The 19,482-nt window shown below is 39.1% G+C and overlaps 1 protein-coding gene across 8 annotated transcripts in view; it reads left to right on the top strand.

Moving 5' to 3' along the window:
• The window catches only part of OSBPL6 (oxysterol binding protein like 6), a 94,070-nt gene that overhangs the window by 35,705 nt on the left and 38,883 nt on the right, over positions 1–19,482 (top strand). For 5 of the 8 annotated variants that reach the window (XM_033231012.1, XM_033231017.1, XM_033231014.1 and 2 more), the window contains one exon: positions 8,323–8,488. In XM_033231012.1, the coding sequence (XP_033086903.1) occupies positions 8,323–8,488 (166 nt within the window). Of the gene's footprint in view, positions 1–3,410; positions 3,486–8,322; positions 8,489–19,482 lie in introns of all 8 variants that reach the window. The other 3 variants (XM_033231016.1, XM_033231011.1, XM_033231018.1) reach the window with 1 other exon arrangement.

Here is a 19,482-nt window from a genome sequence, read left to right as displayed (position 1 = left end):
ATGCTATTGACCACATTCTTGTTCAGAGCTGTTGTCTTGGACAGGTTGGTTCCCAGTGAGTTGTAGTGCAATGTCCCAGCTACTTTGCTGCATCTAGGAGCTCCATTGGAGACCCCAAATCACTACTTTTCTTTTTTTTTTCTGAAGGACACAGAATGCAACTGGAACTATACCACCTAGCCTCTCAGCCTGTGGTTTTACGTAGACAGAAAAGTTATGAAGATTTTTTTGAGTCATCAGGAGAAAATGTCCAAAAAGCTAGAAAATACTCATTCATACTCCCGCCACATCTTTGGGTGGTTCATTTGTTTTTAAATTTTTATTTATGACATTTCATTTTGTTTGTGACTTTGCTAAGGGTAATAAAATGGCCTTTGTAATTCTAGTTTAGTTATTTTTTAGGGAAATTGAAATCATCTAATCCCTTAAAGACACTCAAAGACAACTGCCTTTTCGAAGTGGGAGATTTAGTTCCAATTCCAAGAAGAAACAAATAAACTTAGGAATGGCAGTAAGCTGTTAATCATTCCCAGAGAAACTCCACTTCCACCTGGACTAAAACAAAAGGTATTTTAAGGGGAACACAGCAGAACTTTGTCCTATCTGTGGACCTTTTCTGCTTGCCCAAACCAACAGGTCTTGCAGGAGCCTCAGAATACTCATTCTCTACTACTTGGAAGTTCCTCCAAGATCCTTCAAAATTCACACTTGGCTAGGGAATCATAAGTTCATCTAGGATGAGTATGCCAACATGAAAATCTTTACTACTCAGTATTTTGCCTAGAGAGAGGCATAGCATCTAATGTTACTCTAGTGGATTAAAGATACCCACCACTTTCTCCTACCTTATACCCAGCTTTTTCCCCTCCTGTTTTAAATGTTTTGATGATGAGAATTCTATCTAATGAGTCCAAGCATTTGTTTTGAGTCAATGATCATCTCACTGCTCGAACCACTTTCGTGATGTTGCAGCCAATATGAGAGGCTCTCAAGCGGTGAGAGTTCATTTTCTGTCCCCTGTCTTCTTTGTAACTAAGTACAACAGCCATTGTGAGGGTGCCCAGACCATCCAGTGGTGGTGGTTGTGGTATTGTTGCTGCTGTTGTTGTTATCGATGTTGTGTTACTGAACTTTGTATTCAGTATTCCATAGTAGTTGTCATTTTGAAAAAAATTATAAAATAGATCATTAAAAAAATTGACCGCAAGAAAGTTAAAATGAAAAACATGTTATACTGGATGTTTGATTGCTTATTCTTGCATAGGTTAGATTGTGCTATTGATTTAAATGAGAAGGTTAAATTCTAGACCAGTATGGCCTTGTTTCTACTGGAAGCTATTGGGTAGTTGGCCTCAGAAATTCCTATTATGTAACTCATGAAGTCAGCATTTGTCCTAGAAGGTTCTGTGGAGACTACCTCTTAGAAAAAGGATTTCTTCTTGCCTCCTTAACTTCGAACTTTCTGGTTTGAATAAAAATCTCAATACCATTTTGCAGTAACAATTTGGCTGTGTTTTAAATGAAGTAAGAGGAAGGCAAGAAGGAAATTGTTTGAAAGAAAGAGCTGTTAGATCTCCTGTGTTGCTGATAATATGAATTAAATTCCAGATCCCTGGACATTGAAGGGAATGAGGAATAGTAGAAAGTACATAGTAGCAGACAGATGACCTTATGTTGCTCCGGTGTAGCTGTCCTGCATCTCACAGATGCTCAAATTACACTGAAGGGTGAAAATAAGTTCTTCCCCCTTTTACTACATTAAGGAAAAAGGATTTTGTCTAGAAAATATTTTTGTGGAAAACAGATTATGTGTGTGTGTATATGACAAACATATACGTATATGTATGCAGAAGACTTATAAAGATGGAAAATAAATAAGATTGTAATTTTGGAACTTTTTTGAAGATTTAGAAATAGAAAAATTTAAAATATTTTTCTGACATCCCAAAAAGACTAAAGCAGTCCTACTGTTTCTTCAGTCTGGGCTGTTAGGAGATTCTAAGAAAGTATATCTTAATTATTTGGAAATGAAATTATTGCTTATGGCTGGGCAAGGTGGCTCATGCCTGTAATCCCAGCATTTTGGGAAGCCAAGGTGGGAGAGTCACTTGAGGCCAGGAGTTCAAGGCTGCAGTGAGCCATGATCATGCCACAGCACTCCAGCCTGGGCAACAGAGTGAGACCCTATCTCAAAAAAGAAAAAGAAAAATATTGCTCACAACCTTGAGGAGTCAGGGTCTGTCAGATGGAGGCAAAGCTGAGTGATTACAAGGAAATGTCATCATCCCTTAATCCCATCCACCAAGAGGAAAAAAACAAAATGAAAGAAAGCTGTAGGATTCTTCTACTGGTTTGTGCATAGGTGCGCATTACTAAATGAAAACTATGCTTTCAAGTTTTCGTAGTTGATTTTTTTTTTTTTTTTTTTTTTTGAGGCGGAGTCTCGCTCTGTCGCCCGGACTGGATTGCAGTGGCTGGATCTCAGCTCACTGCAAGCTCCGCCTTCCAGGTTTACGCCATTTTCCTGCCTCAGCCTCCCGAGTAGCTGGGACTACAGGCGCCCGCCACCTCGCCCGGCTAGTTTTTGTATTTTTTAGTAGAGACGGGGTTTCACCGTGTTAGCCAGGATGGTCTCGATCTCCTGAGCTCGTGATCCGCCCGTCTCGGCCTCCCAAAGTGCTGGGATTACAGGCTTGAGCCACCGCGCCCGGCCACGTAGTTGATTTTTATAGGCATTGTCCTCACTCACTGAGGAACTTAAGTTTTCTTTTCTGATCTTATGGGGTCTGGCATCTTCCTTGGAAAATTCTTAGACTTGAAAATCCCAGCACTATTGCTGATGTGGAGTCCCAGATAGTGAGCTGTGTAATAGGAGATTAAGTAGGAAGTTGAAGAACCCTCATACCCTTCCCTTACTTTTTCTCTTCCAGTAAGAAATTTAAAAAAAAAATTCTGTCTGGCCGTTAGGAGGCTCTCATTACAACCTGTTCATTTTAGCCTTCCCACATTATTTAATCAGTTTTTCCTGAACTTAGTTTTCCTTGCTACCATTTATTGAATACCTTTTGACTTCATATAACATGATATCATATGAATAAAACAGTATGCATATTTATTTTACCTTAAAATTGCAGGCCGTCCATCAGTTTATAACTCCGTCTCCTTTTGGGGTGTGAGTTATAGTCAGCAAATAGAATTCAGGTGTTTGAGTAATCTGCAATGACAGCGATGAACATTTCTCATAGCATGAATGCCCCTGTGAGCTCTTTTCGATGCTGATTTAAGAAAAGTCGACTTCAGTTAAAAACTGTCCCTCTCCTTGTCTGATTATCTTTCATCCTCCCATCTTCCATCCTTTCCTCCCCCGTCCTGTGTTTCCTCCCCCATTCTCTTCTCCCATTCACTGTCAGGAAGGGCCACCTGCGAAGGGCCAGTTCAGCACAACTCGGCGCCGGCAGAGGCTAGCGGCAGCAGTGGCTACAACAGTGAGTGGATTTCAATCTCAAGTGGAAGTGTAATAAGAATGAAAACCTGTGTACAAGGGTGACCCCCCTGTCCTGATGGTGCCACTGGTGTGTGATGGTGTCACCAATCACATGCCAATCATGGCAGCATAGCTTTCGCATGTTCTCTGGCTGTCTTTGCATGGCAGGAGTCAAACACGGGTATTCCTTTTTACAATGGAGAACTGTTATATAATCTAGTTCTTTTGCTATACGTGAAGACATAATTTAAGTCAAATTTGCAAAATTGAGTGCAGTGCCCCATGATGTGAGCTTTCCTTAAATTATTTTGGTTTTTGTTTTCTTTTTTACCATACTGATATTGGAACTTTTGCTAACTAATTTCTCTTTTCCTAAGAAAAGTCATGTTACTACAGACATAAATTGTGCTTCTTTTTGTAGCAGTGTGACTATTTGAAAAGGATGTGAGAATAAAGAAATGAGAGGGTAAGAAAAGGTGAATTTTGCTGTCATCTCTAAATGGCTACCCAAGTTACACTTAGCAAGGGAAAATTGTTTTCTGAAGAGAATATTGACATGAAAATTAGAAATTGTAGTGTGGAAATGACAAAAAAAAGGCAGTTTTATGGTATTTAATCCATATCTAGAGGTTTTTTTTTTTCTGAGAGAAAATAGAATGGATGTAAGGAGAGTAGAGAACATACTGAGGTTGATAAGGCAAATGGATAGTGAATGACTTGTCTACAGAATATAAAATAGAGTATCAAAACACAAGAACTCCTTGCTGGATAAAAGTCATTTTAAAAATGTGTTTAATCATGAGAGCCTATGAACTTCGTAAAATATAGATTACTGAGTTCATAGCAATCATAGATGTTAGTTTTTTGACTATTAGACAATACTTCCTTAATTAACAACAGTCTTGCTGTCACTAAGGGTGGAATGTATTTTAAGACTACAATTGCTGAAAAAAATATGAAAAAGTTTTGGCTGCATTACAGGAGAATGGATGCTGGTATGAGGATTGGTGGCTTTCTACTTTATGATTAGTAATTGGCTCTTGCCTTATATCTGGGTGTTTAGCTAGACTGAGAAACAAATTTGCTTTTGATTATGAAATGAACCAATGACTTGGAATTTATTAGGGAACTGACTCTTAAACTCACAGTTTTGTAAACATTTGAACAAACAAATTATTGAAATAGCTTTCATGGTCCATGTATATCTTATGCAGGTATTCAAATGCAGATGAATAAATCCCATGACACTGATGTGGTAACAGATTCTGACAATAGATGCACATATAATCAGTTCAGTATTATTAAAGGTAATTTTCCATTTATAAAATTAAGAAATACACATGGTTATTAGAGATAACAACTTAGTATGGAAAGGAACGGTCCATCATTTTATGAAAACACTGTTTTCTTAAGCAATATACATCTAAGACGCCATGCAGAGAAGTGATTCTGTCTCTTCTGTGTTAATTTTTTAAATTACAGATACATACAGTGAATATAATAAAACTGAGATTAGTACTTATTTGAATAGAATGGGTTCATATTTTTAAAATTGGCAGTAGAAGAGAAAAAGCTTTTAAAAGAAGAAATCATTAATGCTCACCTCTCAGGGTAGCTGTGACTATAGAAGTTATGAGAAAAACTTAGTGGTATGTCGTAAGAAAAGCTACTGGCAACATTTAATAATGTATTCAGGAATAACTAGGGGGACTGGCTACTCCAGGATCTATAGCTTTGTCTCCATACCAAAATGCCACAACATCTAGCAGATGTTTCAGAAATTTATTCTTGATGACTCTTAGTGCTAGCATTCAGAATAGCCAACTCGCAACAGCAGCCAGACCCAACAGAACAGGAGATTGGAAAAAGAGAAATACTGGCTCTTCCCCATAGAAGAACACTGAGGATCCCAATGCAGTCAGTACCCCCAAAGAATCCCTGTACACATAGTGCAGAATAGCAACAGCAGGAGACTTTTCCCACTGGCTTGATGAGTCCTGTAAGCATAATATCTACCTTAGACCTACTGTGTAGACTTTCATATCTACCATTGCTGAATTTCACTGTCAGCAAGTCCATTGTCAACTCATTTCGCTTTTGACTTCTTCATGGACAGGTGTTAAGAACATCTCCTAATGCTACCAGAATATTCTAGGATCAGGCTTCCCTCCTGTCATAGGACTTCAAGAAGGCGTTGGATTTCTTTCCTGCACAGGGTAGAAAGGCCCAAATTGAGTGTTGAGGGTTCTCAGATATAAACATGGAGAGCTGTAGGCAGCTCGCATTCCAACCATCACTGACAGAGAAACCAGTTACCACTTAGATTTTTGAATCCCATAATACTCAAATTGATGAATAAAAAGCTGAGTAAATAAGTCAATAAGTCCCCAGTCTGAACAGATATTCAATTGGAGTTAGATTAATACATCCCAATTTGTATTCTCAAAAGTCCTCAATTAAAATGACCCATTCTACATACCTCTTTTTAACAAAAAAAGGCATACCAATATATAAACATTTTCAGTCAGAAGTATATGAAGATTAGTTCTCAATTTCCCAGGGAACCATCTGATTGCAATTTGAATGGAACATTCAAGTCTCTTTCCCTATGGGTAATATGCAAAACCACTTTTACTGTTTTAATAGCCAATTTAAGTTTCCATTATGTTCAAAATATAAATTTGTAACTTTTGTTTTTCTTCTCAGCATCTGACTCCAACATTTAATAGAGGAATAATAATTTATCTCAGGGACAAGTCTGGGTCCTTCCTGGACTCCCTGCTTTTCACTGCATAATGGCCTCCTATATAAGCTTCCTGCCAACTCTCATGACCCCACTCCTCACCCACTCAAGGAAGAGACTCCTCTTCCAAGCCATGTGAGTCCTTGGAGTGTTGAGGGCACCTGAATGCAGATAAAATCCTTTTCCATGATGCTCAACATATTACCAAAGACCCGCATTTATTTTTCTTAATGCTGTTCTAGTTCCTTATATCAGAAAACTGTATCATTAATTCTGAAAACTTCCAGATCTACCTATTTTTTTCACTCACAGTCTCTCCCCATGACATCCTAATCTCCAGCAACTTTTCCATGGATTCTGTGTCCCTCAAGGGGCTGACTGCTCTTTCTAGATTTAGCATCACCACAGTTAGGGTCAGAACTTCCTTTCTCTATCTTCTGACATTCTGCCACATAAATACCATTCCTTTGTATGTATCCTAAAAGGTCCTCCGTCCTTGTTATTATTAAGTTACCTGGACAGGATTCTAGCAGAGTATTGAACGCCAGCACTCCATTTTCTTAAATGGCTTATTGACTACTTCTGGGTCTCAAATCTAGAATAGACAGAAATTTTCAGCCTGATAATATTGATAAACAAGCTGTTTAACAATCATCTCCCAGCCCAGTGTAGCCAAGTTCTCCAAAGAAGAAGGGTTCCTTTGATAACTCCAGATACCAAATGCTTCAAATAACATATATTAACATGCTTAGCTTAGCTGAATTTGGGGGGAAAGCTTCATGCTCACTTTCTTCCCCAGTAAGTCTTGGATATCTTTTAAGAGAAATAAATCCCTGCCAGGACAATGCTTCATCAGAAGGACGCTCTGTCTCAACTGCCCTCAACCTGCAGCTCAGGCCAGATATTTTGGTTCTTTCCAACTCTTCCATCTGTCCTCTAAATCCTTGGAGAAAAAGTGCCCTCTTCTCCTTCCCCCTTTCTCTCACCAAATATGTTAGGAATTTTAAAGCAAAAACCAAAAAATTAAAAAAGAAGAGGTCCTGACATACATATCCCTCAGAGGGTAATGGTTCCTTCCTCCCACAGCACATTCCCCGTTAGCTAGGGGGTGTGAATTATCCTATCAGTTACACAAAATTCCAACCTGTGGTGGAGTCTAAGAGTCTGGTTCTTGAAAATAATTGAATGCACATCTGTGCAATAAGAATTAGGGAGAAGTTGTTTGTGATCTGATTTGCAGGAAGAATTGGTATTTTCCTTTCCAGGAATGTTTGACTGACATTTGTAATGTTCGGGTAAAGCCTTCTTAAAGGGGAGGAAAAGGTGCTTTGCCTCCACCCATCAGGAGCCTAGTCCGTATCCAGCCTGGGCAAGGAAGTACCTCTAGCCATGTGGAAAAATCTATAGTAATATGACTTTTTCTACTTACTGCTTCTCAGTATTGGCCGGTTCATGAACCATGTGCATATATGTAATAGAGTTGTGTGTAACATACAAAGGTAAACCACAGTGATTTATATAATATATATTTCATTTACTAATATAAAATTTAATAAGTCAATTTCCAAAATAAGTGTGAGTCTCTTTAAGCCATTACTGTATTTACTATTAAGCCTGATTTGTTTTTTATTTAATGGCTACAGAGTTAAGTGAATCTTCCGGTATATGCATCTCTTGAATTTTCACAGGTTTAGTAAGATCCTGCTCCAGGCTCAGATAGTCCAGACTGTAAGAGAAGGTCGGCTACATCATAGTTCAGACTGCTGTTTTTCTGCCAGTTATTTTTGAGGTGCAAGTATGAGTTCAGAGTTTAAGCTTGCCTGAGATTATGTCTTTTATTCCTGTCATTCTGTAGTCATTTCTCTCTGTAACAGTGAAAAATCGGTGAGTTTGTGGCAGTTCTAAATCAACAATGGGAAATGAGACTCCCTCTTCCCACCCCAATCGCCTGCAAAATAAATGAGTACTGAGTGTCTCCAAGTGTGTTATCAGAGAGGAATCTATTATTTTGAAGAATGGGAGAGGTCCTTTCTGTGTAGGAGAATGTGAAACAATGCACTGTTGCTCTTTAATAATTTGTGTCTTCCCCTTTCAGGTTCCTTTCAGTGCTACCATGTCACCAGTTCGCTTGCATTCCTCCAACCCCAACCTTTGTGCAGATATTGAATTTCAGACTCCCCCTAGCCACCTCACTGACCCTCTGGAAAGTTCAACAGATTATACAAAGCTGCAAGAAGAATTTTGTCTAATCGCACAGAAAGGTAACAACAAAAATAATGCGCCCTTTAAAGAAGCTCTCTTTGATGAAAGATTATGCATTGTTCTTTTATCTTTGTCTTTGTGGTAATGATAGAAAGACTAAATGGTTTCATATAGTGGTTGAAGTTCTATATACAAAAATGCAGCAGGACATGATGCTTGCCTGTTGGAAGATCACACATCGCAGGTTTATAGTTTTGACTAAAGAAAGAAAGTGCCATGGGGGTGGGAGATAAATAAATTATATGTAATCTGGCAAGATACTACTGCTCAACATTTTTTTCAATGTGTCTTAGTTATCATTTAATACGTATTTATTGGTTCTCGTTAGATTCTGTTTATTTCTGTTTTTATTAAATAATACTCATTTATTGGACTTTACAATTTGTGGGTTGGGAATTCAGGCAGGGCTCAGCTAAGCAGCGAAACCTCTGAGCCACGTGTCTTTGACTAGCCCCAGTCACTAGGATTCGGCTGCAGGCTGAACTGGGCTGAAAGACCCAAGGTGGCTTCCCACTTGTGCCTAGGACGTTGGCAGGACAGCTGGAAGGCTGCACACAACTGTGTCCCCTTCCTCTCCATGGCAGTTTAGGGTTCCAAGAGCCTGGCAGTGGAAGCTGCTCGTCCTCTTCGAGGCCAGCTCTGGAACTGGTGTAGCATTCTACTTCCATTGTATTCTATTGGTCAAAGTCCTATAGGCCAGCTCAGATTTGAGGGGAAATTGATTCCACATTTGAGCCTCTTCTTTATGCTCTGTGGCTGATAATAACAATTTAATTTACACAACAAGCCTCATTGAAAATTTAACATAAAGAAGACTAGAGCAATATTAATTTGTTTATGTAACAGCATAGAGTTATAGCCAGTAACTTCTACTTTGGGGAAGGAGGTGCAAAAGGTAGAGTGTGACCACAAATGTGGGAGTTGAATATATGAGTATGGCACAGCTGCTAAGGGAAGATGGTACTTTGGAAGGCAGCCCCAGGAAAACTTTGTGTATTTGGTTGCAATTCTGAAGCTTCTAGGAAATTCAAGTATCAACAAAGCTTCTGTTGAATGATACATCACATTAACCAACTGAAAGAAAAAAACACACAATCATATCATTTGCAGAAAAAGCATTTATCAAAGTTCAATACCCTTTCTTGATTAAAAAGAACTCTTAATGGTTTAGGTATAGAAGGAAAGTTTCTCAACATATTATAATAAAGGCTGTTTATGAAAAACACACAGCTAACATCACTTAGTGGGGAGAAATGGAAAGCTTTTCCTCTAAGATCTGGTACAAGGCAAGGTGGCCCACTCCTCCTGCTTCTATTCAACATGGTACTGGAAGTACTATCAAGAGCAATTAGACAACAAAAAGAAATAAAAGGTATCCAAATCAGAAAGGAAAAAGTAATGATCTCTATTTGCAGATGACATGATCCCATGTTTAGAAAACCCCAAAGATGCCACCAAGAAACTGTTAGAGCTAATAAATGAATTCATTAAAGTTGCAGGATATACAATGAACATACAAAACCCTGTTATTCTATACACGAGTAACAACATAGCTAAAAAAGAAATCAAGATCAATCCTATTTATGATAAAATAAAATACTTAGGAATAAATTTAACCAAGGAGTTGAAAAACCTGTACACTGAGAACTATAAAAAAAAAATGATGAAAGAAATTAAAGAGGACACAAATAAACAAAAGATATTTCATGCTCATGGATCAAAAAGTTATGTTGTTATAATGTTCATACTTGCAGCCATAAAAAGGAACAAGATCATGTGTTTTGCAGGAAAACGGATGGAGCTAGAGGTTATTATCCTCAGCAAACTAACGCAGGAACAGAAAACCAAATACCACGTGTTCTCACTACAAGTGGGGGCTAAATGATAACAACTTATGAACACAAAGAAGAAACAAGCAAAAAACACCGGAGCCTATTTGAGGGTGGAGGGTGGGAGGAGGGAGAGGAACAGAGAAGATAACTATTGGGTACTGGGCTTAATACCTGAGTGGTGAGAATCTGTACAATGAACCCACGTGATGCATGTTTACCTATGTAACAAACCTTCACCTGTTACCCCTAAACCTAAAATAACAGCTAAAAAAAGTTCATACTACCTAAAGAAATATATAGATTCAATATAATTCCTATCAAAATGCTAATAACACTCTTCCAAGATATAGGAAAAACAATAATAAAATTCACATGGGCACTCCATTCCAAGATGGCAGAATAGGAACAACTCCAGTCTGCAGCTCCCAGCGTGATCAACACAGTAAATGGGTGATTTCTGCATTTCCAACTGAGGTACCTGGTTCATCTCACTGGGACTGGCTGGACAGTGGGTGTAGCCCACGGAGGGTGAGCCAAAGCAGGGCAGGGCATCACCTCTCCCAGGATCCCAGGAAATGCAAGGGGTCAGGGGATTTCCCTTTCCTAGCCAAGGGACGGCATGACAGACTGTACCTGGAAAAACGGGACACTCCCACCCAAATACTGCACTTTTCCCAAGGTCTTGGCAACCGACAGACAAGGAGATTCTCTCCCATGCCTGGCTTGGTGGGTCCCACACCCACGAAGCCTCGCTCACTGCTAGTACAGCAGTCTGAGATGGAACTGCGAAGCAAGTGGCAGCCTGGCTAGGGGAGGGGCGTCCACCATTGCTGAGGCTTGAATGGGTAAACAAAAGCCAGGAAGCTCGAACTGGGTAGAGCCCACTGCAGTTCAGCAAGACCTACTGCCTCTATAGACTCCACCTCTGTGGGCAGGACATAGCTGAGAAAAAGGCAGCAGAAAACTTCTGCAGACTTAAACATCCCTGTCTGACAGTTCTGAAGAGAGCAGTGGCTCTCCCAGCATGGCGTTTGAACTCTGAGAACAGACAGACTGCCTCCTCAAGTGGGTCCCTGACCCCCGTGTAGCCTAACCGGGAAACACCTCCCAGTAGGGGCCAACAGACACGTCGTATAGGTGGGTGCCTCTCTGGGATGAAGCTTCCAGAGGAAGGATCAGGCAGCAATATTTGCTGTTCTGCAGCCTCCGCTATTGATACCCAGTCAAATGGTCTGGAGTGCACCTCCAGCAAACTCCAACAGACCAGAAGCTGAGGAATCTGACTGTTAGAAGGAAAACTAACAAACAGAAAGGAATAGCATCAACATCAACAAAAGGGTCATCTACACCAAAACCCCATTTGTAGGTCACCAACATCAAAGACTAAAGGTGGATAAAACCACAAAGATAGGGAGAAACCAGAGCAGAAAAGCTGAAAATTCTAACAGCCAGAGCACCTCTTCTCCTCCAAAGGATCGCAGCTCCTCACCAGCAATGGAACAAAGCTAGACAGAGAATGACTTTTATGAGTTGGCATAAGTAGGCTTTAGAAGGTCAGTAATAACAAACTTCTCCAAGCTAAAGGAGCATGTTCTAACCCATCACAAGGAAGCTAAAAACCTTGAAAAAAGGTTAGATGAATGGCTAAATAGAATAAATGGTGTAGAGAAGACCTTAAATGACCTGATGGAGCTGAAAACCATGGCACGAGAACTTCGTGACACATGCACAAGCTTCAATAGCCACTTCAATCAAGTAGAAGAAAGGGTATCAGTGATTGAAGATCAAATTAATGAAATAAAGTGAGAAAACAGGGTTAGAGAAAAAAGAGTAAAAAGAAATGAACAAAGTCTCCAAGAAATATGGTACTATGTGAAAAGACCAAATCTACACTTGATAAGTATACCTGAAAGTGACGGAGTAATGGAACCAAGCTGGAAAACACTCTTCAGGATATTATCCAGGAGAACTTCCCCAACCTAGCAAGTCAGGCCAACATTCAAATTCAGGAAATACAGAGAACACCACAAAGATACTCCTCGAGAAGAGCAACCCCAAGACAAGTAATTGTCAGATTCACCAAGGTTGAAATGAAGGAAAAAATGTTAAGGGCAGCCAGAGAGAAAGGTCTGGTTACCACAAAGGGAATCCCATCAGGCTAACAGTGGATCTCTCAGCAGAAACCCTACAAACCAGAAGAGAGTGGGGGCCAATATTCAACATTCTTAAAGAAAAGAATTTTCAACCCAGAATTTCATATCCAGCCAAACTAAGCTTCGTAAGTGAAGGAGAAATAAAATCCTTTACAGACAAGCAAATGCTGAGAGATTTTGTCAACACCAGGCCTGCCTTGCAAGAGCTCTTGAAGGAAGCACTAAACATGGAAAGAAACAACCGGTATCGGCCACTGCAAAAACATGCCAAATTGTAAAGACCATCATCGATGCTATGAAGAAACTGCATCAGTTAGTGGGCAAAATAACCAGCAAACATCATAATGACAGTATTAAATTCACACATAACAATATTAACCTTAAATGTAAATGGACTAAATGCCCCAATTAAAAGACATAGACTGGCAAATTGGATAAAGAGTCAAGACCCATCAGTGTGTATTTAGGAGACCCATCTCATGTGCAGGTATACACATAGGCTCAAAGTAAAGGGATGGAGGAAGATCTACCAAGCAAATGGAAAGCAAAAAAAAAGCAGGGGTTGCAATCCTAGTTTCTGAAAAACAGGCTTTAAACCAACAAAGATCAAAAGAGACAAAGAAGGCCATTAAATAATGGTAAAGGAATCAATTCAACAAGAAGAGCTAACTATCCTAAATATGTACATACCCAATACAGGAGCACCCAGGTTCACAAGGCGAGTCCTTAGAGACCTACAAGGCGACTTAGACTCCCACACAATAATAATGGGAGACTTAACACCCCACTGTCAATATTAGACAGATCAATGAGACAGAAGGTTAACAAGGATATCCAGGACTTTGACTCAGCTCCGCACCAAGCAGACCTAATAGACATCTACAGAACTCTCCACCCCAAATCAACAGAATGTACATTCTTCTCAGCACCACATCACACTTATTCTAAAATTGACCACATAATTGGAAGTAAAGCACTCCTCAACAAATGTACAAGAACAGAAATCACAACAAACCGTCTCTAAGACCACAATGGAATCAAATTAGGACTCAGGATTAAGAAACTCACTCAAAACTGTACAACTACATGGAAACTGAACAACCTGCTCCTGAATGACTACTGGGTAATTAACGAAATGAAGGCAGAAATAAAGATGTTCTTTGAAACCAATGAGAACAAAAACACGATGTACCAGAATCTCCGGGACACATTTAAAGCAGTGTGTAGAGGGAAATTTATACCACTAAATGCCCACAAGAGAAAGCAGGAAAGATCCAAAAACCGACACCCAACATCACAATTAAAAGAACTAGAGAAGCAAGAGCAAACACATTCAAAAGCTAGCAGAAGGCAAGAAATAACTAAGAGCAGAGCAGAACTGAAAGAGATAGAGACACAAAAAACCCTCCAAAAAATTAATGAATCCAGGAGCTGGTTTTTTTTTTTTAAAAAAAGATCAACAAAATTGATAGACCACTAGCAAGACTAATAAATTAGAAAAGAGAGAAGAATCAAATAGATGCAATAAAAAACAATAAAGGGGATATCACCACTGAACCCACAGAAATACAAACTACCATCAGAGAATACTATAAACACCTCTATGCAAATAAACTAGAAAATCTAGAAGAAATTGATAAATTCCTGGACACATACACCCTCCCAAGACTAAACCAGGAAGAAGATGAATCTCTGAATAGACCAATAACAGGCTCTGAAATTGAAGCAATAATTAATAGCCTACCAACCAAAAAAAGTACAGGACCAGATGGATTCATAGCCGAATTCTACCAGAGGTACAAGGAGGAGCTGGTACCATTCCTTCTGAAAATACTCCAATCAATAGAAAAAGAGGGAATCCTCCCTACCTCATTTTATGAGGCCAGCATCATCCTGATACCAAAGTCTGGCAGAGACACAACAAAAAAAGAGAATTTTAGACCAATATCCCTGATGAACATCGATGCGAAAATCCTCAATAAAATACTGGCCAACCAAATCCAGTAGCACATCAAAAAGCTTATCCACCATGATCAAGTTGGCTTCATCCCTGGGATGCAACACTGGTTCAACATACACAAATCAATAAACGTAATCCATTACATAAACAGAACCAATGGCAAAAACCACATGATTATCTCAATAGATGCAGAAAAGGCCTTCAACAAAATTCAACAGCCCTTCATGCTAAAATCTCTCAATAAACTAGGTATTGATGGAACATATCTCAAAATAATAAGAGCTATTTATGACAAACCGACAGCCAATATCATACTGAATGGGCAAAAACTGGAAGCATTCCCTTTGAAAACTGGCACAAGACAAGGATGCCCTCTCTCACCACTCCTATTCAACATAGTGTTGGAAGTTCTGGCCACGGCAATCAGACAAGAGGAAGAAATAAAGGGTATTCAGTTAGGAAAAGAGGAAGTCAAATTGTCCTTGTTTGCAGATGACATGATTGTATATTTAGAAAACCCCATTGTCTCAGCCCCAAATCTCCTTAAGCTGATAAGCAACTTCAGCAAAGTCTCAGGATACAAAATAAATGTGCAAAAATCACAAGCATTCCTATACACCAATAACAGACAAACAGAGAGCCAAATTATGAGTGAACTCCCTTTCACAATTGCTACAAAGAGAACAAATACCTAGGAATACAACTTACAAGGGGATGTGAAGGACCTCTTCAAGGCAAACTGCAAACCACTGCACAATTAAATGAAAGAGGACACAAACAAATGGAAGAACATTCCATGCTCATGGATAGGAAGAATCAATATAGTGAAAATGACCATACTGCCAAAGGTAATTTATAGATTCAATGCCATCCCCATCAAGCTACCAATGACTTTCTTCACAGAATTGGAAAAAACTACTTTAAAGTTCGTATGGAGCCAAAAAAGAGCCCTCATTGCCAAGACAATCCTAAGCAAAAAGAACAAAGCTGGAGGCATCACACTACCTGACTTCAAACTATACTACAAGGTTACAGTAACCAAAACAGCATGGTACTGGTACCAAAACAGATACATAGACCAATGGAACAGAACAGAGGCCTCAGAAATAACACCACACATCTACAACCATCTGATCTTTGACAAACCTGACAAAAACAAGAAATGGGGAAAGGATTCCCTATTTAATAAATGGTGCTGGGAAAACTGGCTAGCCATATGTAGAAAGCTGAAACTTGATCCCTTCCTTACACCTTATACAAAAATTAATTCAAGCTGAATTAAAGACTCAAATGTTAGACCTAAAACCATAAAAACCCTAGAAGAAAACCTTAGCAATACTATTCAGGACATAGGCATGGGCAAGGACTTCATGACTAAAACACCAAAAGCAATGGGAACAAAAGCCAAAATAGACAAATGGGATCTAATTAAACTAAAGAGCTTCTGCAGAGCAAAAGAAACTTCCATCAGAGTGAACAGGCAACCTACAGAATAGGAGAAAATGTTTACAATCTACTCATCTGACAAAGTCCTAATATCCAGAATCTACAAAGAACTCAAACAAATTTACAAGAAAAAAACAAACAATCCCGTCAAAAAGTGGGCAAAGGTTATGAACAGACACTTCTCAAAAAAAAAGACATTTATGCAGCCAACAGACACATGAAAAAATGCTCATCATCACTGGTCATCAGAGAAATGCAAGTCAAAACTACAATGAGATACCATCTCATGACAATTAGAATGATGATCATTAAAAAGTCAGGAAGCAAGAGATGCTGGAGAGGATGTGGAGAAATAGGAACGCTTTTACACTGCTGGTGGGAGTGTAAATTAGTTCAGCCATTGTGGAAAACCATGTGGTGGCTCTTCAAGGATCTAGAACTAGAAATACCATTTGACCCAGCGATCCCATTACTGGGTATACACCCAAAGGATTATAAATCATGCTACTATAAAGACACATGCACGTATATGTTTATTGTGGCACTATTAACAATAGCAAATGCTAATAACCAACCCAAATGTCCACCAGTGATAGACTGGATTAAGAAAATGAGGCACATATACACCATGGAATACTATACAGCCATAAAAAAGGATAAGTCCATGTCCTTTGCAGGGACATGGATGAAGCTGGAAACCATCATTCTCAGCAAACTATCACAAAGACAGAGAACCAAACACCACATGTTCTCACTCATAGGTGGGAATTTAACAATGAGAACATTTGGACACAGGGCAAGGAATGTCACACACTGGGGCCTGTCCAGGGGTGAGGGGCAGGGGTAGAGATAGCATTAGGAGAGATACCTAATGTAAATGATGAGTCGATGGGTGCAGCAAAGCAACATGGCTTATGTATACCTATGTATCAAACCTGCATGTTGTGCCATGTACCCTAGAATTTAAAGTATAATAAATTAAAAATATGAAAATAGATAAAATTCACATGGAACCACAAAAGAATTTGATAACCAGAGCAACCTGGGGGGAAAAAAACAAAGTTGAAAACATCATGCTTTCTGATTTAAAATTATATTAGAAAGCTATAGTAATCAAAATAGTAGGTTATTGGCTTAAAAACAGATACATTGACCACTGGAACAGAAAAGAGAGCCTCAAGATAAATCCAAACATATATGATCAACTAATTTTCAAAAAAGACACCAAAAAGACACAATGAGAAAAGGATAATTTGTTCAATGAAAGATGCTGAGAAAACCAGATTTCCACATGTAAAAGAATGAAATTGGACCCTTATCTTACACCATACACAAAAGTGAACGCAAAATAGATAAAAGACCTAAATGTAAGACCTGAAACTATAAAACTCCTAGAAGAAAACGTAGAGCAGAAGTTCCTTGACATTGTTCTCGGCAATGGATTTCTTAGATATAACACCAAAAATTCAGGCTAAAAAATCAAAACTAAATAAATGGAAAATTTCTAATTAAAAACCTTTTTGTGTAAATTTTTAAAAATAAGCTTCTGCACAGCAAAGAAAACAGTCAACAAAATAAAAAGATAACCTACAGAATGGGAAAAAATATTTGCAAACCGTGTATCAGATAAGGGGTTAATATCCAGGATGTATAAAGAACTCATACAACTCAATGGGAAGAAAACATATAACCTTTACTTGAGGCCAGGAGTTCGAGACAAGCATGAGCAACATAGTGAGACTCCATCTCACTCAAAACTAAAATTAAAAAATTAGCCAGGCATGGTAATGTGTGCCTGTAGTCCTAGCTACTCGAGAGGCTGAGGTGGGAAGATCACTTAAGCCCAGGAGTTAGAGGTTATAGTGAGCTATGATCAGGCCACTGCACTCCACAATAGACAATAGAGTGAGACCTTGTCTCATCAAAATTAAATAAATAAAAATATTTTTTTAAAAGAAAACATATAAATAACCTGACTTTAAAATGAGCAAAGGATCTGAGTAGATACTTCTCCAAAGATGACATAAGAATGACCAACAAGTACATGAAAAGGTGATCAGCATCACTAATCATTAGGGAAATGCAAATCAAAACCACTATGCACCACCACCTCACACCTGTTAGGATAGCTATTAAAAAGACAAGACAAGCGTTGGCAAGGGTGTGGAGAAAAGGAAACCTTTGTATGCTGTTGTTGGGAATGTACATTGGTGCAATCATATACACTGGAAAACAGTACAGAGATTCTTAAAAGAATTAAAAATAGAACTACTATATGACCCAGCAGTCCCTCTTCTAGGCATATATCCACAGGAAATGAAATCACCCTGTTGTAAAGTTATCTGCACTCACATGTTCATTGCATCTGTCAGTGGACAAATGGATAAAGAAACTGTGGTACACACATACACAATGGAGTATTATTCAACCTTCAAGAAGGAAGTGATCCTGCCAATTGCCATAGCAATAGATCATGAATCCCTTGTGATCCTGCCATTCTCCCCCTGTAAATTCAGCCACTCTATTTTACACTAAAAATTTCCACTTTTATAAATACCTTTTTCCAATAAGGAAATACCTATTTTTAGAATACTTTGCGTATTATAGGAACTCTGTTATCATAAAAATAGATGTTAGAAAGTCAACATTTTGTAGTTCATGATTGAAGACTGCCTCAGATTTTACCAATGCTAATTTGTTAGGTATGTACCAAATGGGGAGGGGGTGTTGTTTTTATTGTTGCTTTTAAATCAAAGCACTTTAACAACAAGATATTCCTGTCTGAGAAAGTAACGCAAGTGCTGTTCTTTTTTTTTTTTTTTTTGAGACGGAGTCTCGCTCTGTCGCCCAGGCTGGAGTGCAGTGGCCGGATCTCAGCTCACTGCAAGCTCCGCCTTCTGGGTTTACGCCATTCTCCTGCCTCAGCCTCCTGAGTAGCTGGGACTACAGGCGCCCGCCACCTCGCCCAGCTAGTTTTTTGTATTTTTTAGTAGAGACGGGGTTTCACCGGGTTAGCCAGGATGGTCTCGATTTCCTGACCTTGTGATCCGCCCGTCTCGGCCTCCCAAAGTGCTGGGATTACAGGCTTGAGCCACTGCGCCCGGCCGCAAGTGCTGTTCTTAACGGCATATCATTTCCTGCCTCCAAGGGAACTGGTCAAAACTTCTTGATCAGCCTGCTGTTTTATGTTGGCAGAATGCATAAAATGCTCTTTTTGGGTGCATGCTTTAGAAAATAGTTTTTGGATAGTTCTAAATGATTTACATGAGACTTTGTGCTACACAGAACTGCTCAAATATGATAATCAAATATGGCAAGTAAACTTGTTCCCTATTCTTTCTAGGGATTATTAATTAATTTCTAAATCTTGATACTTTGCATTGGTCTTGATATTTTACATGCTACTTCCAAATTTTTGTTGATGTATCTGGTATAAAAACCAAATTTTGGCCGGGCGCGGTGGCTCAAGCCTGTAATTCCAGCACTTTGGGAGGCCGAGACGGGCGGATCACGAGGTCAGGAGATCGAGACCATCCTGGCTAACACGGTGAAATCCCGTCTCTACTAAAAAATACAAAAACCTAGCTGGGCGAGGTGGCGGA

This window comes from Trachypithecus francoisi, unplaced genomic scaffold, assembly GCF_009764315.1.
Source record: "Trachypithecus francoisi isolate TF-2019V2 unplaced genomic scaffold, Tfra_2.0 Lachesis_group13, whole genome shotgun sequence".
Lineage (NCBI taxonomy): Eukaryota > Metazoa > Chordata > Mammalia > Primates > Cercopithecidae > Trachypithecus > Trachypithecus francoisi.
The sequence above is the reverse complement of the archived record's forward strand: the minus strand, read 5'-3'. Positions and strand labels throughout refer to the sequence as shown.